This window comes from Gasterosteus aculeatus, chromosome 16 (genome assembly GCF_964276395.1).
Source record: "Gasterosteus aculeatus chromosome 16, fGasAcu3.hap1.1, whole genome shotgun sequence".
Taxonomy (NCBI): domain Eukaryota; kingdom Metazoa; phylum Chordata; class Actinopteri; order Perciformes; family Gasterosteidae; genus Gasterosteus; species Gasterosteus aculeatus.
The window spans coordinates 2,240,836-2,264,618 of NC_135704.1; the positions used below are offsets into that span (position 1 = coordinate 2,240,836).

Here is a 23,783-nt window from a genome sequence, read left to right on the forward strand (position 1 = left end):
TGCGCTAACATTGACCCAACTCGGGCAAACCTCAATCGTTGTCATAAACACTGTTTTTCAGAGATATTCACGTGTTACAGAATTGCCAAAATTACCACTAATTCTGTCACTACATCTGGGACTCTAGTTCTGGCCTTCAGAATAAGATTAAGCTTCAAATTGTGCAATAAAAGATCCTTAGAAATCACAGAGAAACTTCTCTGAGTATCGAGCACATCCTGAGGATTCCTACTGCTTACTGTAAGAATACGTGTTCAAGAATTGGAGCCTGGTCGGGGTTATCAAAAATTCAGCCGAACAACTTCTCTCGTTCTGGGAGATTTATTTGTCAGATCACAGGTCAAGTATCAGCGCTGCGATTGCAAAGGCAGGAGCAGTTCAGGCAGCATACAGGCCGGAAGAACTAACTAAGCACATCATGTTTTATAACCCTTGAAAGACAGAGAAGGAAAGATTTCTATTGGCCCTAAACTGGCGTAGAGGAGGACCTTCCACCCCCCGCATCTAAAGATCCGGTCACATCCAATGTCCGGGCTCCTGGCTTGACGTAAACATCAGCGAACAGAGTGTGTATGTTGAATAGTGCTGGTGTGTCTCTAACCCCCCTTTGGCTGGTAAATCTTCTAGTTGACCCGCAGACCTTGCATTCCTCAGCCAGGACAGAAACTGACTCCCCATCTTGTCAGACTCGTGTCTGCCTGCTCGGCACAGCCTGCTTCCCCCCTTACCTAACTCTTAAATCAAGACAAGGCAGCAAACCCCCAACTAAGCCCATGAAAATAACTTTTGATTATCATTACTCTCACTGAAGACAATCTCATGCAGAAATTAAACATGTAAACATTTATATATATTCATGAAATTTGAAATAAAGAGTCCTTGACTTCTATGAATTAAAGTTTCAGTGGCGATCACCATGAAAAATGACATCGAAACCCAAGTCATCTAAACACAGTACTTCAGTCAACCAGCAGTCACAGGGTGGAGATGCACAACGTAGCCGTGGGTTCGTGTTTCAGAGGCCGCAGAGAAACTGAAGTCGTCTAGACGGCATTACCACCTTTCAGAGTGATACAAGAATCCCAAACGAAAACATGTCAAACCGAGCAAATGTCACACTGTACACCGGAGTATATTTTTCATTTTAGCTCCTTTCAGTCAATCATGACCAAAGACTTTCTTTGCCCTTACAGTTATTATTAAGACACTAAACCCTTCCAGAGAAGCAGTATTCTCTTCTGTTAACTGAACTTTAGCAAAGCGTCTGCTCTGGTTTCTCTCAGCCCCTCCAGGGAAATATTTGTTTGTATGTAAGCTGATGCAACTCAGCGCTGACCTGCAACAGTGTGCTGCTGAGCTTCACGACGGTTTTAGTTGTTTAGTCATTTCATTCGATGCACAGCCTGGGTAGGAAGAGTGAACATTTGGGCGTAAACCCAGTCTCCTCTGTTTGTTCGGTTCAGTTACTGTGCGGAGTGAAATCTTTGTGCATGTACTTAGTGTAAAGGCACACGGAAAGAGGACAATATATGGTTCCTTTAAAAATTAGCTGGATTAAAGGAGGATTAATGGGAGACACAATAGCTGTGTTTAGTGTTAACCAGTTTATCAATGTGCTGCAGCGCGCTGCTTAATCCCCAGAAGGACAGAAACATGTTCTCACTCCAAGCTTGTAGGCATGAGCTTCAAACACAATATGATGTGCATCTTGATGCATATCGTAGTGTGTTTTGAATCAAATCCAAATTAGCAAAATCTTTCAACAGGAATATCCTGTACTCATCACAAACAAAAATAGAGACGCACATAGAGACACACTGTTCGAAACATTAGGGTCTTGGCTACAATCCCCTCGTATCTGTTTGAAAATGCTCTAAACACAACTGCAACAAGTTAGAAAATATGTTATTAGTATGGAATTAGTCCAGAACTTTTGCACAGGACGGTGGTAATGTGAGCTTTTTTCATTGAAGCTAGAAGCTCACAACAAAAAGGAGGCACCGATTTGCTGGCCCCGACGACGCTGAATACGGCGTCTATCTGTAAGATTTCTCTCAGACAAATTTTGCCGAAGCCAGAGTAAAATAACCCACAAACATCCAAGCATATGAATCATAAATGCCCCTTTCATTTAAATTGTTTATTTTATCCACTTTTTTAAAGTGAGATACGCTCAGCCACAATTATATTACAGAAAATGTCAGTGCATTCCGCGCAGGTTTTGGGTTGAGTTTCTAAGCCGATTATCACTCGATAAGTCATTTTACGCTCTGACTGTTTTGGCCTCTGAGTGGGTAAGGAAGCTGTTGCTCTTTTCCTTTGGATCCAATACGATCAGACAATTCAAAAAATTGGTTGAAACGTGTGAATCCTGAAGACCAAAAAAACACCTGTTGAACCCAAGGGTCCCCCGTGGGGGACAAAGCCTTGTGATCCCTGACAATTCCAACACATACCTTTGAATAAAATAGCCACTCAAATGTAATAATGTCTCACACCATGAGAAACATTTGAGCCTGGGCTACAATGACAAGCTGTTTGAACATAATCCAAATAACAAACAACTCAAACAAAGAGTTACCAAAATCTTATCCAAACTTTGCTGAAACTGAGCATCTATCAATCAAAGCTAGATACTAACAAAGAAACTGAGACAGCAAAAATCAAGCCGATTACGCACACATTACACACATAGTTATAACATACTTCTCAGTAAGGCCTTCATCGAGTTATGAGCCAACAAACACCAAGCACACATATCGTTAATCATAAATGCTCCTCGCCTTTGGGGTTTTCAGGAGAGAAATGCATTTTCCCCAGGATTTTTCAATTGACAAATGTTCACCAGACAAGCAATATACAATCATTTTGGCGAGGAACTGATGTTATTTTTTGGTTCTCGTCAGCGTCAGACTGCTCTACGCGCTCTTGATTTGGACCGGCTAACGGAGCCGTCTCTCTTCTCCACATGCGTCTAGCACAATTCTTTGGCTCTGATGATTAAAAGGAGAGGTTTGGTATTCAAATCGAGCCAGGATTGACTGAGACACTGAAAAGAAAAATACTGATTTTTAAACTCTCTTGCATAGTTCCCCTGTAAGGACTGTACTAAAAACGGTTCTGCTTCACTTTGTTAAAGTAAAGCTTCTCAGAAAGACTGTACAGACAGTTTGCTTTGAGCCTGATATCTCCATGTTTTAAAGGGATGCCTATCCTATGAGTGCTTTTTTTATCCCTGGGAAATCTGAAATGTTTTCATTTTTTGCTGTGTCTTCATATACTCTTAACATAAATACTGATATTTACACATCCGCACAAACTCACAAGTGTTCCCCTTCGTTATGACACCCAAATTATTCAAATAGGCATTGTTGTTGTAGAGATGCCTTTTTAGCATGTGCATGCATTTTTGGAGCAGGTTAAACAGTTAAAAAAACTACTGGTCAAAAGTCCCAGTGGGATGTGTTTGGTTCCAGTGGGATGTGTTTGGTCCCAATGGGATGTGTTTGGTCCCAATGCCCCAGTCTCAGTGTTCAATCAAAATGGGTTGTGCTGAGTCACGATGGGATGTGCTCAGTTATGGGACGTGCTGAGTGTGGAGTTGCTCCGGCTAAGCCACATGACTTTGAGGTCATGAAACTTTCACGTGTGACCCGGCGGTGTGGAGTTCCTAGATATCTGCGCTAAATTGCCCCGGGGTCATAAATACTTCATCAGCAGCGGACACCTCAGTAGAACACCTCCCCAGGGCTTTCTCACTTCCTGTCTGTATCCCCAGCTCCCTCCCACCTCATCCCCCTCTCTCTCCCTCTCTCCACCCACACACGTTCTGTCTCCACCACTGTGTTTTAGTTAAGTGAAGTATTTCACCGTCACAACTATCCCGTCTCTACCTCATAACTCACACCTCAGCTTCATATTTGATCACACACTCATGTACAGAGTCACTGCACGGGGAGAGGTGCAACATGTTCAGCTATTACCAATAGAAACGAGCAAGAAGACTCTAACTTCATATGTATTGAAAATAACCACATCAAATGCACCAGAGCAGATCTCCCAGCCCATATTTTTTAAAGCAGTGCCTTTGATGTTGCCTGTTTAAATTGAATGCTGCTGCCTTCATTCTCACAACGTCATGCTTCGGTTGCGTTTGAAGCGGCACCGAGAGCGGTATTTGCTCAAAGATTTTCAGCTGACCCAAAACAAGCTGGAGAACGAGCACATCTCCAGGAGAGCCAGGTATTTTCTCAGAGAATTACCAGAACCTGCAGCCACCCTTCTGCAGTCATTGTGGCTGTAACTCCGGTGTATGAGTAGACTTGGATCCAGCAGTGAATATGCAGCAAGTCATCAATCGGGAATCATCTGGAATAGAGATTGTCCCTTTCACGTCCTCTGCTATGAATAGAAAACTAGTATGTTTTATCCTCTGTGTGCGTTTGGAAGGTTGAAATTGTGGCACTTTGCAAACAGCTGTGTAATTACTGTGTAATTACTTTGTGTAGACGTGGGGGACAAGACTTACTTATTGTACTTAAGTATAAGTAGGAGCAAGGGAAGAAGAAAAGGTTTATCAACATTGTTGATACTAATGTGAAATTATGAGGATTGTAAAAGAGGAGAATTCATTGGGAAATGAAATATGAAGTACTCATTAGTCAGTTTTAAAAGGTGCAAAATAAAAAAGTACAGCCGGAGGGTTGGTGTTAGGCTTCCACGACGCCCTTTGGTTTCTTCGGTTTTCAAGAAAAAAACAATAAATTAGATATGTGTGCAAACGTATGAAGAACAAAGGGAAACAATTTAATGAGAACATATCAAAATCAAATAAATTGACACAGAAAATGAATAAATAATAATAATAGTTTGCATAATTCTAAAATCTTGCATATTATCAAGCATTCGGGGCCACGGTATTGGTAAAGAAAATAATTTTACTTCAGTCTACATTACAGGTCATTTAGCAGACGCTTTTATCTAAAGCAACTTACATTACACTTTAAACCCATGGCTTTTTCACATTTTTGCCTGGGAAGCAATTAGGGGTTAGGTGTCTTGCTCAGGGACACTTCGACATTGAACATGGGGCAGCCTGGACTCGAACCACCAACCTTGTGCTTCCCAGCACACCTTCTCTAACCCCTGCGCCACGACTACCCCCTTTATGCTTGTTTCCATAACTCATCATAACAATCCTACAATATAATTGTAAATTTAAAGCAGCTTGTTTATTGTCTTTCAGCTGCAGGGCTCTCCTCCAATATTCATCCAATTTCAGATGTAGTTGCACCCATGATCATTTAAACACAAATACATGTGAAACAAGGGTCCAGATTGATTAATACCAAATTCACTGTTTAATGTCAAGACAAAATATCACCTATACAAAACTAAATGTTTTTTTTGTCTTTACAGACAGCAAACACAAGCAGCAACATAATGCACAATGACATGTTGTTCATAACAGTCCAGCATCACGACAGTGTTTATAGAGGAATAACTAATGTAGATACAACCTTTCCCTCTCGATGAAAGCGATCCTCTAAAGGTTATCAGATGGATTCATAATCCGAGCAGATTCCATGTGTGTGATGCTGCCTGTTCCAAAGAGGTAAACCCCATTAGTCTCTCCCTCAAAGTGGTTTTCACGTACAAAGGTCAAGAGGAATTTATGCTAATTTGACCTCTGCTAAGTCACTCGACACACCCACAAAGAATGAAGCAGATTTTTTTCTCTCTCTATTCACCTAAACTTCAACTTTCGTTGATCTTCAAGGACACCGGCTGTGTGTGATTGCACATTGGTTACACACTATGTTTACTTTATAATAATTTCACGTCTTTGACATTCGGAAGGTACAGCAGGTCAAACACAGAATGTCAATATTTGAGCGTCTTTGTTTTGGAGGAGAGGGGTGTTCCGTCTGCCCTCAGTGGCACCGAGAAGGTCTTTTGCTGGCAGTTCTCCCAATTCCTTGACATATTTCACGGGAGATTTACTCTGTATTGTCACTGTGTGGTGGATCAAAGCTAATGCCCAAGTTCATGTTGGAAAACGGTTATTGACATAAAGATGGGCTACAGAGAGAGTAGCCCATTCTTGAACTGCACCAGGGCCCCTGGGGGCTCAACGAGTCCATGACTCCTTCATGCTAGTTGGTTCTTGGTGATTGATTGCAAATATCTACACCGCTAAGACACAGAATGAGCTCAGTATGTATCCCTGTTATCAGATGGACACATTGTAAGAACATAGTTAGTATACTTAATTGTTAAAGGCAAACGCAGGTAGTGATTTTCCCAACTGGGCCTTCAGTGACGTCCTACACAGATCTCCCTGAATGAATCTACCCCTATGCCTGTGACAGGCTCGCTAGCATCAGGGTCGGCCGACCTCTTCTCATGGGGTCTAGCTTTTACAAATCCATATCTAATTGTTCACTGTTTAGTGGACTGTCTAGTTTCAATTTACAATTAACGTTATCAATTTAAAAGAAATAATATAGTCTATTTGGTGCTCTTTCCATTCCTATAATTACTTTTGTCATGGACTGGAAAGGCACAAAGAGCCCATTGAGTGACCATGAATATTAAGAGATTCACATTCAACTCTAAAAATTATGATTACACGAATAAACTATCTTCGTTTGTGGTGGAACAGTATAGTTCACAATATTGGACAAACATTCGTTTTTCTCCTGTGCCCTCTTGCAGGTTCATCTGGAAACAATGCAAACAAACTTTTCCTTGAAGTGAAATGATACAGTATTTCAAACAGACACGGAACACATTTCTGAAAACCCTTTTTAAATACTACCCCTTAGAGCCAAAGATCCAAAATGCTGCATATATGTCACAAATGGTGTTTATGAATACAAGAATTCTTCATTTGAAAACTAATCAACTTGCCACATGTTTTACTTTGTATTTTGCAGTATTCAATTTTGTTGTTTGACAAACGCGGCCAAAGAAGGGAGTGCAAAAAGCACCAAGCTATTGAAGCATATGAATCATGAATATCTCCTACCTTTGCCATTGTGAACAAAATTATCAAATGAATCTCTTTCTACTCTGCAATGGGAGCACCTTCCATCTTGCATGACTCACACTGCTTCTTGGCGGTTAGGGGATCGAATTTCACAGGCATACTTCATTTTCGAGCGTCTTTTACGCTCTCTCCATTTTGGCGTTTGTGGCTAAGGCAGCTGTCGATCATTTCCACGTGGCTTTAGTCGGATCCAATGAGATCAGACGAACAAAAAAAGTGTTTCAATGATGCAAATCGGCCATCCACAGACCTCCCCTCACTGGGCCGTGAGTCCTTCACAAAAACCTCCTCTAGAGCAGCAATCCTGCCTCTATCAACATGAAAAGTACATCTACATAGTAGCACCTATGTAGATGTACTTTTAGCCTGGTATATAGTCTGGTTTTTTTTGTGTGTCATAGTGATTTATTTCTTCACCAGTAGCATATAAACTGGTTTTCCAGAGTTATTACACTTTTTATCATGGGTGTCCCATTTTCGGGCCAAAAATGTCAAGGCAAAAAGAAGTTAAAAGGGCCATGAGCATCTAGCGAGTTCCAGTGCTAAGGACTGGGATATCATGCTTGATGACATCATCATTGTTCTAACAGAATTTTGAGTCAGCGTTTCACACAAAAATATTCATACTAGAATATTCATACTAGAATCAATGTCTACCAGGTGGAGTTTTGTTCATGAATAAAAGCCACAAACCAATGCCCAATGGAGTAGGCAGAGCTGCTCTTAACTAACTGTGGATGTTAGGGGAACACCTCAAAGTATTCTTGTACAAAGGTGCTAACAATATCCTCAGTTCTCATGTGTTCCCATACAAATGTAAAACAAAATGTTGACTTCCCCTCGTTATATGCAATTTAGTCTTTTCAAAATGAACTTCTGTCTTCACAGAAAACAACTTGACATGTGATTAAAATTTCATGAACCTGGACGTTACCTGGAATGTTCCCTTGTGGCCGACTAAGACGGCACATAACAAGTTCTTTTTATTGGATTGCTAATTTTTTTATCCTGTTCATCATGCTGAATGACTTAATTCCTGAAAGGTCATGAACCCATCTTTGGTATACACAATAAATATGTAAAGTAGTGCTTTTATGTGATTCTGTGTCAAGAAACTCAAGTTCTGTTGAATGAATCAACCAATCGTTTAGTGGTAAAATTCATATAAATTTTAGTTGTCTTTGAAGACTACCAAAGGTAAGTACCTTCACAAAGTGAATCGGGTAAATGTCGTTTTTTATTTCCACCACTCCAACAACTCATCACTAAAAAGCTTCGTGGTTCAGAGTCAAACGTCAAATGCAGATTTAAGATATCGATCCTTTTCTGGCAGGGACATTAAAGACAGCTTCACATCGCAGCCTCCGATTTTGTGTCTTGATAAATTGTGTCTTGATTCCGGCAGTTAGATACAGCGGGTTCACAGGTATCACTTCCTGTACTTCAAAGGCCTGTCGCAATCACCTACCTGGCCTGCACGAGCAGACAATCTGCTCTCATCGACCGTAAAGCCTCCTGTATTATATAAACACACCAGGATTCACCGTTGGAGGAGAAGCAGCAGCCTCACTGACAACACTGCCTGGTGTAAATAGCAGAGGCTGCTCACTGGGCCTTCAGCACCGCGGACAGCTCCGGGCGCCATGTCAGCATCCATTAACAAAAGTGTCACGCTGCGTCTGAAGGAACGTCTGCGCACTCGGCGACAACAGTTCACCCCGTCACTTCTCGTTCTCTGTGCTGCTACCCGGCTTCTCAGAATCACACCATCATCGAGGGGGGGGGTGTTGCGCTCAGCGCTTCCTCTCAACCAGCACCTCCTCCCTCACATAGCCAGGCGGGGGGGCGGATGTAGAGATGTAAGAGCAACTCTCTCGGTTCCGCGATGAGCGTGTCCGCAACTCTCCTCCCCTCCACGGCACTCCGGGCCGGGGGCTGATGTGCGTTGGCTTCTCTTGTCAGACGCTCGAGCTCAAGACCTCGCAGATAATTAATCGTGACGGATCAGTTACCCCCCCACCCCCCATCCTCCTCCCCTCCCATCAGCCTCCTCACCCGCTCCCACCCCTGTTTAAGATTCCGCAGTTGACAAGACGGCGCGCTGCTCACCGCCGCATCCCGCCCGCGCCTGACTTTTCTTTCTTCGCTGAAAACCTGGATATTGGAGGCTTTCTTTTCCACAAGTTTTTGAATCGCACGAGGAGCTTACAATGACCGCCGCCAAGGAGCAGCCGAACCAGAGGCAGAGTCAGCCGGATGAGGTGAGCTCTTGGCTTTCCCTGGACGCGGTTTGCAGGTTCCGTTCCACTTTGTGCGTAACGCTCAACTCTATGCAGCCTCTGTTCCGCAAGGTCAGCCCGCTCTCCAACGCGGAGCCTCGTCTCGCGGGCGGTTCACGTGCACGGAGTGATACGGCATGCGTTCCGTGGCTCTTTTGGCTTTCTTGTCACTGCCGGTATAGGTTCTTCTTTCGGTCCGACTCCGGGTGGCGGAGGGGTGGAGGTTTGTGACTGAGGTTGATGCCGCCGCCTTTGAAACCATTCGCCGTGCGCTGATTGTCAGCACCGGACATGTTGCACGACCTGGGCACATGCATTGTCATTTTGGGTCGCTGACTTGACGGAGAACAGTAGTTAAAAAACAAATCTCTTTTCAGGCAAAGATGGGAATAAATGGCCCTATGAGCGCATTCCACTTTCCAGATAACAGCCTCCGGACCAGCACCTTCAAATGCTCCCGTCGGGTTGTAGAGGTTAAATGTTATTGTTCTCGGCACCGTTATGCACTGCAATGATGCCCCCCGCCCACAGAGTTTAAGGGGAATGACTTGAAAGTGTCAGCCAGTCTGTGGCAACTTGGCAACTCGTGCATTTATGTTTTGCACCAAAACGCCTCCATCACACATCCCCCATCAATGATTGATTTCCCTTCTCCAAAATCTTCTGAGTGCTCCTACCTCGCAATAACCTCTTACTCAGTCAAAGCTTTTCTTTTTACACCTCAAACTCATTCTGAGAAAATGTTTCAATTTAGGACTCCCCGCTGAGAGCCTGCCGAATATATCCTTGGTGTTCCTAATTGAATTCAGAACCTGTAGCCCGATTACTCCAAGAAATCAAAAAGACCTCGGCCTCATAATTGAGTTCCTGCGCTTGGAATATCAGAAGCGCCTCCTGAGATGTCGGTTGAAATACGATAGCTCACGTAGCTTTCAATAGTCCACCGCTCAGTGGCCCCCGGGCCCTCTGAGGCATGTTGATTCTGTGTGTGAGTTGACTTAATTAGTGTTGCTACTGTACTACTGTGTCCCGCTGTAAGGGGCCGTTCATGTTGTGGCGGACATCATGATTGTTTTTGATATTGCCCTTTTTTTGCGTGCCAATGAAAAAGTCCGAAACAGTTAAAGGACACCAAGAATATTTCTTTTCAATGTACAAAGAGTCAAATTGTCATAATCACATTTGATGATGACAAAATCAAACGATGGAGGGACTGAAAGGCTGAGCGGTCAGTTGAAGACGTTGCGTGAGCAGGCCAGCGAGCCAGGGGGAGGGTTGGGGGGGGTCAGAGCAGTACTATTACTGTGCCGGGGGTCTGTAAACTCACAGCACGTATACACAGACTTTTTGGCAGGCTCTTAACTGGGTTACTGTACATCAAAGCTGCATGTTGATTCCAGGCGATATTACAAAAGAGGGAAACACAGGGATCTTTAAATAATAGTGATAATAATATTCAGCCTTCAGCATCTTTAAAAAGAGTTGAGGCCATTGTTGTTAAAACCTCTTATTTTAGTTTGCGGTTGAGTACTCTGCAGCTCCAGGGTTTCTACATTTCTGTCTGGTTCACTAACCAGCGGGTTCTTGGTATGCACCGACACTAGTGTTCATAGGAGCTACTTTTAGAACTCTCAATACAACAGGGAGCTTTTGACATGGATTTATTCGATTTTTCTTCATCAGGAAAACCAAAGGATATCAAGATTTACAACTTCATTAGAAAAATGAAAATGAATAAAGATTCAGTGACAAAATTCATTTTTATTTAATTCTGAGGGTTTTGAATATATGGAATATTTTGGTAGAATTGGCAACAACCATACCCTTTTTTGAGGGGGGCGCGACCTTCCTCTTGTCACATGCATAGTTCATTTTTTAACCAAACATTAACCGTAGGTTAAATAAATGTGTGTTAGTAAAGTTTGGAAATTATGCAAAAAAAGTAAAAAAATCAACATTGATTAGTTACACACAGGACAGCGACTGCTGGGTGAAAGTTTGTGTTTGTTCGACCACCCCTAGAAACATCCATCCAAGTCTAATAATGACAGGGATGTTCTCCACTGATATTAAGTCAGCATTTGACGAGTGGGGAGTGGGAACGGGTCATGCTGCTGTGGGAAAGTTGGATGAAGAGCAAACTGGTGTTTGAGTTGCATTACTGCAGGTAGGAAAAGGCTGCGGTAAATACTGTAGCAGATAATTTTAATACTGGAAACAATGTAGAAGGTCATCCAAATGAATGTTTGTTCATGCTCACTTCTCTATGAATACAGAGGAATAGCTCACGGAGAAGCGCATTTACTAAAATACCACAAATTCACTCATTTCAGAGATCCAGGAATGATTTAATCATTTTTAATAGACATATGAAATTACTTTCTTTCAAATTCCATCGAATGTATAGTATAGATTTAGATATGGATTCATTCGTTTTTGCCTAATTTCCCTCTTTTTCACTCGCAGATTGGATCCAAGGGTTAGAACTTTTGTGGCCTCCTGCTCAAAGGCGCCTGGCAGACATTTGTCGGAGCAGGAGACAGTGCACCCCTCTTGCTCATGGACTTTTCTGTCCAAAATGTCCCAGCCAGAGCACCTTCAAGTCATAAGCCGCCTGTATCCTGAGGCGAGTGTGCCCCGAATTAACCGACGCTGAAACATGTTCTCTCCTCAAAAGGATTAAAAGGCAATTACAAAGTTTGAGTCACCAGCTGTGGCACAGACAGGGACAGACTGCCGTGAAACCAGAGATAGTAGGAATTAGTAAGAAGGAGAAGTCAGACCGCGTGTGTGTGTGTGTGTGTGTAAATACGTGGTGGAACACACACAAGTACCTTTATCCACTCAGATATGATGGGTTCAGCAGTCGCCAAGGTAAACTGTATATATGAAATGAATTAGTTATTAGTTTGTTGACTGGGGTTTTGAATACTTAAAATGAAATTTCTAAGTTGGCGTCTGTTTTTTTTGCCAAAAAAATTTGGTAATCATATTGTAAGGTGTAAATTTGAGCGTGAACTTTAGCCGTGTCCCTGAGAGTCCGGCCATGTGTAAGCTCAGATTGGCTGCTGTCAAAGCTTTAACATGAAAACATAGACAAGGGCGACACTAGCGACCTGTCAATCACACGGTTGCCCCGCACTGACTCATTCGCTGCTTAAGGGCTATTCAACCCATGGACCAAACGGAAATCCTCCTGTATTGAAGAAGACTTGAAACTAAAGATTGAGACCATAAATGTTTATACTGTTTACTGAGGAAATACATTAGGTGAAAACTAGTAATTTTCTCATTGACGTCTACAGAATTAGTCTACATTTTGCAAACAGAGGGGTTGTCCCTCATGGAATACACGTTTAAGGCACTTCTGCATTGGTTTTCACTTTTTAGACCTGGAGGTCACAGTGAGCCACTGAGCAACATATTTTATGTTTGGAGTAAAATAGTAGAGTCAATGGTGGTCTACTTGCAGCTTTTTCTAGAACCTCTTCTCCAAAAAGCTCCAAACCCTTTCCCACACTTTTGAGAAAATTCATGCATGTCCATAGATCTCCGGTCCAATAAACCTTAAATACATATGTACATCCTCAAATCCCAAGCCCTCACTCTCAATATTGCACTTCCTTAGGTCTTCAGAAATTGACCCACTACGTGTAGAGACATATGGATTGTTAGTTCTCAAGAAAGTTACTACTATAGCTAGTTTCTGTTTCTGTATTGTTTCTTCCCAAACTGACTAAAATATTTTTTAAAGAAGTCATGTTGCTTCAGGCAACTTTCTCCAGCTAAACCATCAGCTCTTTTCAGGATGGCCCACATTTGCCCTGACAGCTCAATTTAAATTAAAATGCTAGATACATCCACCATTCTCAGATCACCTTAAACCACATAATTGTCTCATGAACAGCAGCAAGAATGTAGTGAAGAATTACAACCACAAACGTCCAGAGAGATACACCCTCTCCAATGCCACCTGTTCCCCCCCTTGTTTATTCTTTGTGACACAGCCTGGTAAACATGAGCTCTCTGTGTGCAGTGTACTGTCCTTCTTAGTGAGCTTTTCAAACATTGGCCTCATGATGCAATATAGAGCCCCCGATATATACCGCTTGCTTTGGCAGATGGTTGTTTGTACAGTTCGACTATTTCATAAGCCACATCTTGTATCTTTTCTATCTCTTTCCCCACTCTCTCCCTCTTTTGTGTGTTCACCATTGATTTTATACACAAAGTCAATGTGTTCATTGTTAGTTACTTGATTTAACATGCAATGTTATTTTAGCCGAGATCTATGGATATTAATGCAATTTTTTCCTATCCTCTACTCAAACAAATGCTGTGATATACAACATTTTTTCATTTGTAAAGTATACTGTGGCGGACACCTGTATACTGTAGATCAGGGGTCTTCAACGTTTTTCAGGCAAAGGACCCCCAAACTGATGGCGCGATGGAGCAGGGACCCCCTATTCTACAGAGTTTGGTTTGGCATCTTTTATTTTTGAGCTTTGCGCTCTTTAAACGTGAGCATGAACGCGTGCGCTCTGTCGTATCATTATGAAAGAAGTTGTGAGTGAACCGGTGTCCAGCTTGAGAGCTGCTGTGGGGAGCTGAATGTGTGTTGCGGACTGAAAGATAACATCTTCTCCGTCAACAATATGTTTCATGTTAATGTGTATTTAAAGACAATAAATACAATTCTGATTCTGAAGACAAAAAAAAAATAATCGGTTGAATTGAATGTCTTATTAACCAAAAATGTTGCGACGCCCCCTGCAGTACCTCCGCGGCTCCCTGGGGGCCGGGGACCAACCGTTGAAGACCTCTGCTGTAGACCGCTTGCATGCTAACTTTTAATTCAAAACTTTATATCCATACACTATGTTACAAATAACATGAGCCTTCCTAAAATGTTTAAATAGTAATAGTGAAATTATAAATATGAGTCAATATAAAACGAGTTTTTAATATTGTCTTTCTAATATTGTCTCAAAATGTACAAAAATGTAACTTCACGTAACCTTTTCACTGCTTCAGTAATATGAATGTTTCATTCTACTTACTGTAATTCCACTGTAACAGTTTCGCCCCAATATTCAAATATTGGGATATATTTTTTTCCCATTAATATTGCCCTCATTAATATTGACAGGGTGGCCCCTGCCAGGCCTTTGCTCATCACTGCTTTATCAGCTCAACTTAAATGAAGTGCTGGAGCGTTTCTGGCAAACACGGTTTTCTGCACTTTTAGGACTTATAGTAAGCACTGGGAGCAGGCAGATTGATTTCTCTCCCCAGGGTAGATAATCAAAGGCTCATCTAGAAGGGAAGTGATATTGATAGCACTCCACAGAGAGATGGACCACACTGTGAAAAAAAGCTAAGGTTTCATACACATACCATCGAGGTTACAGCAAAAAAATATGTACAACCTTAAAATATTATAGTTAAGAATGACAAAACTAAATTACTAATATAATCAGCGAGATCTGGCATCATGAAAAAATATGTTTGTTTGTGTATGTTGTATTTTGTTATTTAGTTTGGGATGTTTCTGGACCTAACATCCAAGGGGAAACTATAAAAACAGACATAGAAAGAAAGTCTATGTGTACAACAAATTTGGCTTATTTCTTAGAAAAGGGAGGAATATTGTTTGTTGTATTGTAAAAAGTTCAATATTGGTTTGGAAAATCATCTTTCCGTCATGTTAATCTACCATTACACGGTGCATTCTGCCTGATAGTGTTGGTGCCATTAACCAGAGCATTATGTTTTTTTTTGGTCTATTTTCTTTTATGTATGTTGGGCTCTGAGTGCTGCCAACACGACCTTTGAACTGTACTCTATACCCCTGGTATAGAGTATAGTTAAACATACTTTTCTTTATTATCATTTTGACTTTTGTACAACTCTACGATATCAAGGAAATTGACAAAAATGTCCATTCGAGGTGTGGGAGGGTCCCATTGTAAAAACTCCACCGCATCACCGCTTGGCCCTTTTGCCACTGTGGTACGCAGCGATCGGCTCTAAATCTGCTTGAAAAGGTCTCGGGTTCAGGCATCGCCTTTTGGAGCGAAGGGTAGTGACAGAAACCGTAAACAAGATGACATAAGATATTTCATTTGTTTAATCATAGAACACGGTATGGAGGGCCCCCATAGTCAATGTGATGGTGGAGGAAACACTAGGGTTCGATGAGGAGGAGGAACTCTTGTGCCTGGATTTTAAAGGTGTTTGGCTCTCTGCAGTACTTTGGAAAGAGCTGCTTAAGCTTCACCTGCATAACTAGGCTTTACATCACTCCTCACCAACGGCTGCTGCCACTTTATGCCCGTTGCGCTGGCCACGCCTACTGCACTGGCCTCGCCCTCTCTCCCTGCGGCAAAAAACCATAAGTGGGCTGCATCTGGCACGAACCTGAAATGAGTTTGAGTCCCCTGGTTTACAAGAAGAAATTCTTTGTAATTTTCTCTCATACTTAAAATATATTGCATCAACAATTTTTCTTTTAAGCCATGTTTCAAAGTCATTGAATCATTTTGTTAAACAATTGTGACTTCAATACTGACTGAAATAATTGGGCTTTAGATTTTTGCCTTGGTAGTTTACAAGGCACTGATAAACTCTGACATCCTGTGCCTCAAATGAGAAAACCCTCAAACTGGCCTCCTCGGAAGGAGATAAAGAACAATCTATCTTGTTATTTAGTATATAAAATGTGGTGTCAAATCTCTCCCCTTGGGTCCACTCCAGAGTTACCCCGTTAACCAGCCTCCTTCCCTCTCCACCTCTCCATCCCCACAAATACCCTTTCAACTGGCAATTCCATAGCTCCGTGACCACTGAATCGTCCAAAGTCCATCTGTAGGTGTGAAAAAAATACACAGCTCTACTTTTCCACTAGACACGGAGAGACAATTTCCCTCTTTCACACTTACACGTTCAGCCACATGTTGATGAGCCTCTGTTGTTGTTGTGTTGATGTCAGGTTCTGCTTTCACTTTTTATTTCTCGAGATAAATGAGATTTGTTTTTGAATCGGGAGGAAATAGCTACAATCTTATCCACTGCCCGGGGTGTAATTTACCAAGGAATGTTGTCAACATTGTCTAATTGCATTCAAATTGGAGATTTGACTGCAGGGGACGGACAATGGCTACGGCGTCCAGCATGTAAATGATCTAATATCACGTTTAAATGTGCACAGAAAATTGTGCACGCAGAGCGTATGGTGCACGGTCATTTTGCTGTGGCATGCCCCAACTCACACAGTGCAGCCCACGGTGACTGATTATGGATAGCAGCTATTTATAACATACTATATACCGGCAGGCCAGCTCTAATTGAAACAGATTCAGCAAAATTACAACAATGTAAAAAAGAAATAAACAACAAATCTCAGAGCCCCATTCTGGACAGATTCTGTATTTAAATTCAGAGCATAATTATAATTGAAGAATATTGTCCATCACAGCTAAGCTTTGTTCAACTGTGTAAAATAAACTTTTTGAACTGACGACAGAATGGTCTGTTTCATCATCACGTTTGTATGAGCCACATGCTTATCCCATGGAATATATAATATAAGTCAGCTCTCATTGTACGACAGACAATTAAAACCACTAACATTGACATCTCAAGACCTAAAAGATGTGCTGTCTCTTGTGTCAAACATATAGTATCAACGGTCCTGTCACCTGCGTATGTCTTAATAATATACAACATTGGAAAACAAACCATTGTTTGACAGCGACAGCGAGTAACAGTACCATTGGTTTTTATTATTTTAGAATATCACTGCCGTCGTTTTTATTGGCGTATACTACACAGACGTACTATTTATAATGTAAAAGGCACAGCTGTACCCTTATATTGTTACAATACTCTTTGCTAAATTAGCACAGTAGATCTATTATACCTTCCACAGTGCTAATAATAATATAATAATAATAATAATAATAATATTATTAATAATAATCTAGCGCCCCACACCCCCTAAAAGCGGACTGCATCACAATGGTATGAGAATGGAAATAATGTATGTCGCAACCACAGGAAACCAATTTATCTAAGGAAAAAAAAAACACTTGGTTAGGTTTAGCCTACAAACACAATATGTTGGAAGGTAAAGATAATTCAATTCAAATCAATTTATTTTATTTTGTATAGCCCAAAATCTCAAATTACAAATTTGCCTCCTTACAGTCTGTACACATGCGACATCCCGAAACCCACACATCGGCACAGGAAAAACTCCACTATAATAATAATAATAATAATAACATTTTATCATTATTATTGTTATTCAGAAGAAATACTAACAAAAAATAACTAGACACCGGTGTAAAATCATTAAGAAGGACATTTATTAAATGTTGTTGCAAACAGAATTGACACACATACAAGCATCATTCATGCGCCCAGGCTACCTTCAGAAAGTTGAGAGATAACAAACACACATCCGAGTGGCCGGCCATTATGTTCTTTTCCCAAGGACATAAAGTATTTTGCCCCTCAAATCACCAGGACGTCGTCTAGACATCCTAAGCACAGACATCAGCTGACATGAAGTACACAGTTATCATTGCAAGAGGGTGCAGACATTCTGCGTTCCTAAGAGCCCTGCTGACCGTTACACAATATTATTGCAGTTTTTCCAAAATTTAGATACGGTATTGTAATTAGCCTGCTATGTTTTCATCCAAGATGGTGCCGTGGGTCGCAGCCTCAGTACTGCGCTCTTTTGCTTTTTTTTCTGTTTGTTTCAAGCTCTCCCTCTTTCATCATATTCGACAGAACAGAACTTTCAAACTTCTCGTTAAACTGCGCCGGCAGGGATTCAGAGCGGCGCTCCCGTCAGTTTGTGTGGCGAATGTCCACTCTCTGTGCAATAAGACGGATGAACTACTGCTCATCAACAAGGCTAACAAGGACTTGAGCAGATCCACCCTGCTTAGTGAGCACATCTGCACAGTATTATTCATAATTCTTCATTCTCCTCCAGGCGCACCATGTAACGGCTCTGTCAAGGAAAACAAGGGGAGGCAGAATCTGATTTTATATTAAAGAAGGTTTGTATCCTGATGTCACAGTGCAGGAGGAATCATGCAGCCCTCATTTAGAAAGTATTTTCATTGATTGCATACGTTTTTAGCCTTTTTAGTTCCTCATTCATTCTGTCCTCGGGCCAACTCCTGGCTGAGCAGATCACCGACATGCAGCTAAAACACCCACACTCCCTGCTCATTGTTCTAGGGGACTTCAATAGAGCAAACCTCAGCAAACAACTGCCCAATTACAAACAGCATATTAAGTGGAGCTGAAGGGACAAACAACATGCTGTACCACTACTACACTGTATACAGTGTAGTAGTGGTACAGCATGTTGTTAAGGATGCAAACTACTCTGCTCCCCCGTGCAGCTTTGGGACTCTCTGATCACTGTGTGGTTCATGTGATCCAAACCTACAGGCCTCAATCAGAATCTGCAAAGCCCGTGGTCAAGACAGTGAAGAGATGGACCAATGAGGCAAAGCTGGAACAACAGTCCTGCTTTTGTGTGTTGATTGTGATTGTGTGTTTTTGAGGCTGCCGCTCCAAACCTGGACGAGCTAACTGAAAACAGTGATGTCATCAGTTTTGGTGATGACGTCTGCAGCTTCATGAGAAGAGAAGGCCGAGTGAAGGGGGGCGCAGGGTCCTGTACAACCAAGCCAGAAACACATTTACAAGGTAGAGCAAGAGGAGCTAAGTTGGAAGTTGGAGAACAGGTTTTTACCTGACTAACCTTCGTCGTCAATGTGGAGAGGCCTGTACTCACTAACACAGGAGACCCCCAGACGCCTCCCCACTATCACAGGATGAATCGACTGAGGGCCGTCGCCCTGACATCTGTGGTCATGGATTCTTTTGACAAACTGCTGTATGATGTTCTCCAGGTGGGAGAACATCATAGGGCCCCTTCTGGATAAAGGTCCACATGCTGCATCACCTCAACTCCCCAGGGGTGTATGCACGGGTTCTTTTTGTGGACTTCCGCTGTGCTTTCAACGCCAACTTTTTTACTTTTTTACATTTTAACTTTCATGCATAAATTCATCCTCTCAGGCAGTACCAGTCGACGAGCCTTTCTACTTTTAAAACTCGCCTTAAGACCCACTTGTTTACCTTGGCCTTTGGCTGAGTTAAGTTACCTGTATTGGATCTTTTATTTGTTTGCCTTTTACTGTTTTTGCTTGTTTGTTGTTTTACTTTTGCTCGTATTGTTTATTGCTGCTGATTATTTTATCCTGTAAAGCACTTTGGCTGGCCATTGGCCTTTAAAAGTGCTATATAAATAAAATTGACATTGACATTGACAATTGACAATATCTAGTACACCCCAAGCGTAATGACTAAATTTCGCTTTTCTTTATTGAACTGGTTTGAATAAAAAATCCCTTAGACAACCTCAATAATTGAGAAACTACAGGCATGTAATATATAGAGAAAAACAATTTAATTTCACATCATTAGTAAAGAAAAAACTATTAGATGCTGTATGAAATATATTTAGTCCTGATAGGGAGGCGCTCTGTATGCTTCTGTCACCAGGGTACAAATGTGTGTGAAAAGTGTGAATGGGGACATGTAGTGAGAGCTTTGAGTGGTTGGAAGAATAGAAAAGTACATCTACCACATTTACCCCAAAGGATTCCTCCCTTCAGTGTGTATATAAGGTGAAAAGGATCCGTTGGATCACTTTTCGCCCCACTCAGGGACTGTTGGCCTTCACACACTGAATGCTCTCGTTCTGCCACAGCTTGTATATTGAGCACGCCACCACACTATTGACGCGAATCAAACATCTAGACAAATCTTTAGAGGAAAATCAATGCCATGTTTGAATTGCCCCAGATGAATCGGTTTAACTGTCTGAACAATTTTGCTCTTTATTCTTTTTTCTTTCCACCATTCTTGTTTCACTTCCACCGCTTCTCGGTACTATTTCACCAGCATCGGCTTTACACAGGCAAAAGCTGAGTGTGCTCCGTGTCAGACTGAATGATGGTTCGGGAGGAATTGTTCAATATGCAGAGCTCTATTTGCATCACTTAACTGACTGTTACCTGCTTATACCAGAGAGAGGCGTGCAATTATTGAATAGAGCTAAATTTCTTTGACCCTCTTACAAGTTTACTACAAAAACAGAGCAGCATTGGTGGTTTTGTGCTCCGCACAGAATTATAACATAGACTGTTTGCAGGAAGTAATCATTGTGTTGTTGTTTTCCCGCATTCTTTTTAATATAAAGGAGCGGTTCCCAAACTTTTCATGCCACGCACCCCCTGGTGTTGTTCACAATATTTATTCTGGTGTAAAATGTTGCAGTGTGAACTCCAAACCGAACAAAGGGGCAAATTGCATTGTATCAATCCCGAATCGGAACAAAGCAAACAAACTTCAGGTGGGAAAAGTGCCCTGAAACGCTGTAACAAAGCCAATCACGTCCCTTTTGAACAGCAATAAGGATGGCGAGCACACACGCACAGGCAAATCGCATCACATTTAATATTTACAACGATTTAAAATTTACATTATTTAAATTATCTGTTAGATTTCATGCAGACGATGTACACAACAAGTTGCTGTATGTTAATCAAGCTTTATTTAGGATTTGTCAGCAGTAATCACACTTTTGTCGTCCTTTCCTCCTCTTCCGTATAATAATAATAGTAATAACAAATAGTGGCATATTCATAGTCAGATATGAATGAAAAGGGGATGAGTCCATTGGAGGATCTCACTCGCAGCGCAGGTACAGTGAGTGAGACGTGAGTATTAACACTCTCTCTGTACCAGATGTCCACCTGTCCACAGTTTCCCTAATTACAGACAGTTTTGCATATTTGTATGAATGTTGCCGAAGTTAGCCGACATTAGCTGCCTAAACTAGGCTACCGTTAGCGAGTGTGTACGTAAGTTCTTAATTTTTAATCTTAAACTGTATTTTTATAATTCATGGTGCTACTTTGTGTGAAAAAACCATTACTTTTTAAATTATAAATTTAAATTATAAAAATTATATTTAATATTAGTTATCACACCATTACATTACAACATTTTTCCTCTCGCGCAGCCCAGGGCTCCCCGCACCACACCTTGAGAATCCCTGATATAAAGGGATACCTTTGCAAGGCTGTGTGAGTCAACAACCTAGTATATCCGAAACCAATATGGCAGGCAGTGTGACTAAGAGAACTATCCCACATGGGCAAAAGGCCAATGACAGTGTCCTTCAGGGCCAGGCTGATAATGCTAAATACAATTTGCCGACAACATGTAGCTAAGCCTGTCGTTTCCCATTAGCTAGTAGATCAATTTCAGATGTTAAGCCTCACAACCCTAGCATGGCTTTGGCTGCGGCTGTCAATGACTCACCAGCTAGTGAGAAATAGTATTTCATGGGTAAACAAAAATAAGCCGTTTTTTCTCCCTCTCTGACCCGCTGCCATTGTTCAAATGGCTTCAGCTTCAGCCGAAATCCTGTTTGTCATTTGTCACACTCGTTTCAAGGTCAGAGTCCAGGCAATGACTCTATAAATAGGCCGACACTTTTGACAACGGGCTGGTCGCATCTATGTCTGTGCACAAAACACACACTTGCACAAAAAGCCAGTGGGGATTAAGCTTATTAACTAGAGTTTGATGAAGATGGCAGGGGTCTTAATCAAACATCTCAAAGGCAGCATTAGCATTCTAATTTTATAAAATGTCTTATTATTCTCAGTCTCCCCCTCTGAGAAAATGTGCCAGCAATGAGCAAATAATTACCAGGGAGTGTGTAGGGGATGTGTAGGCGCTGAGAGATATTTAAACAATGATGTTATTCTGACATAAAAATGTTTAATTGACAGTATTAAGACATTGTTAATTCAGTCAAATAAACCTTATTTAAGCTATTTTACTGGGAAATTACAACCAATTGTGTTTGATAATTAGTAACACTGATAGCTGTTACTATTAAATTAAATAGTTATCAGATGAAATATTAAATAACACCTGATTAGAACAATTTTGATTACATTAAATATTAAATGGTAGGCTACTTGTTTAGCGCTCTGCGGAAGATGCTGCCACACCCATTGAACTGTTTATTATTAACAGTTTATAGTGTTTGTTAATGAGTAACATTTACCGTAAAAGTAACAAAAACTCAAGCTACATTTTTTATTAACCATCTATTTAATATTATTAATGCTGGTTTTCATGAAGTGTTTCCTTGTAAGGGTTTCAAGTGAAAGGGAAGCTTTGCAACAGATTATATATATATTATTATTTTATTTTTTTTCGTGACAAATACGCACCATTACGTCCTAATCACAGTGCTGGACATATTGTCAGATTTTATTTCAACTACTCTTGATGTAAATGTTTTACTGAAGCATACGCACATTACAGAAGAATAAGATACACACACTACACACACTTCACAATACATACTGTGTGATATATTTTCAGTGTAATGAACCAGGAATCAGCCTCTCTTTGGTTGTGCCTTCGCTCTCTTCTCATTGTACGCTTTCTGTGGTGTGTGTTTTTTTTCCGCATGGAGTAGTTTTCTCTCAGTTTTGAAGGCAACCCATGCTATTTCAAAGACAGAGGATGTGATTATCGAAAATAGCCTCCAATGGAACACAACTAAGCCACATGACTGCCGAGGGACAGCTTTGTGGAAATCTGTGGAGGTTTTCCTCCCTAGCCGGCCTTTCAGACATTGTCGTGGTGAGGTTATTCCATGACATGTTCAATCATCGGCTACACTGTCAACAGAAACTGTGAGAAAAAAAGCACGATTTGAATTATTCAAATGATACTTATTTAAAGAAGAGTATTTTACTAGTAATTGCAACCACCACTCACTGTTATATCATGTCCTCTGAGTAAGCCCGATGTCATTATCATCACTGTCAGCTATGTCTCTGACAACAAATGTGTCCCAGTGTGTTCTGTGGTCTACTCGACCCGATGAATAATTGACTGTATTGATTTAGTTTGATAGCATTTGTTCCCGTCAGGTAGATAACGGCCCTTTTCAGTTTAATTAAATGAGGGATCTAATTGTTGTATGGGGTTGAATGAACAAGTAATAACTGATGGAATTAAAATAAGGAGCAACAATTTGAAAAGATGTATAACTTAGTTTTTACTATTGTTCAGGACACTTAACAGAAGTATTTCAATAAATTCCCTTATAATTTGTATGTTGCTGTGCATGCCATGTGTGGAGACAGGGTTGTTAGAAATTTAATAGATGAAGCAAATGTGTATTGAAGGACTTTACTAGTCATCATTGGAACTAAAAGAATCAGCCAATCAGAGCCCTTGTTGTGATCACGCCTGTAACGCACATGTGCCTGTTGTTGCCGCTGCAGTTGGTGGGCGAGAGAGAGAGAGAGAGAGAGTCA

The 23,783-nt window shown here is 41.2% G+C and overlaps 1 protein-coding gene across 2 annotated transcripts in view; it reads left to right on the plus strand.

Annotated features, from left to right (window-relative positions):
• The window catches only part of dpp10 (dipeptidyl peptidase like 10), a 148,282-nt gene that overhangs the window by 62,374 nt on the left and 62,125 nt on the right, over positions 1–23,783 (plus strand). Inside the window, exon 1 of one of the 2 annotated variants that reach the window (XM_040201506.2) lies at positions 8,894–9,312. The exons of the other annotated variant lie outside the window; for it this stretch is intronic. Coding sequence (XP_040057440.1) covers positions 9,262–9,312 — 51 coding nt within the window. The 5' untranslated portion in view covers positions 8,894–9,261. Of the gene's footprint in view, positions 1–8,893; positions 9,313–23,783 lie in introns of those variants that run through there. 2 annotated transcript variants of the gene reach the window in all.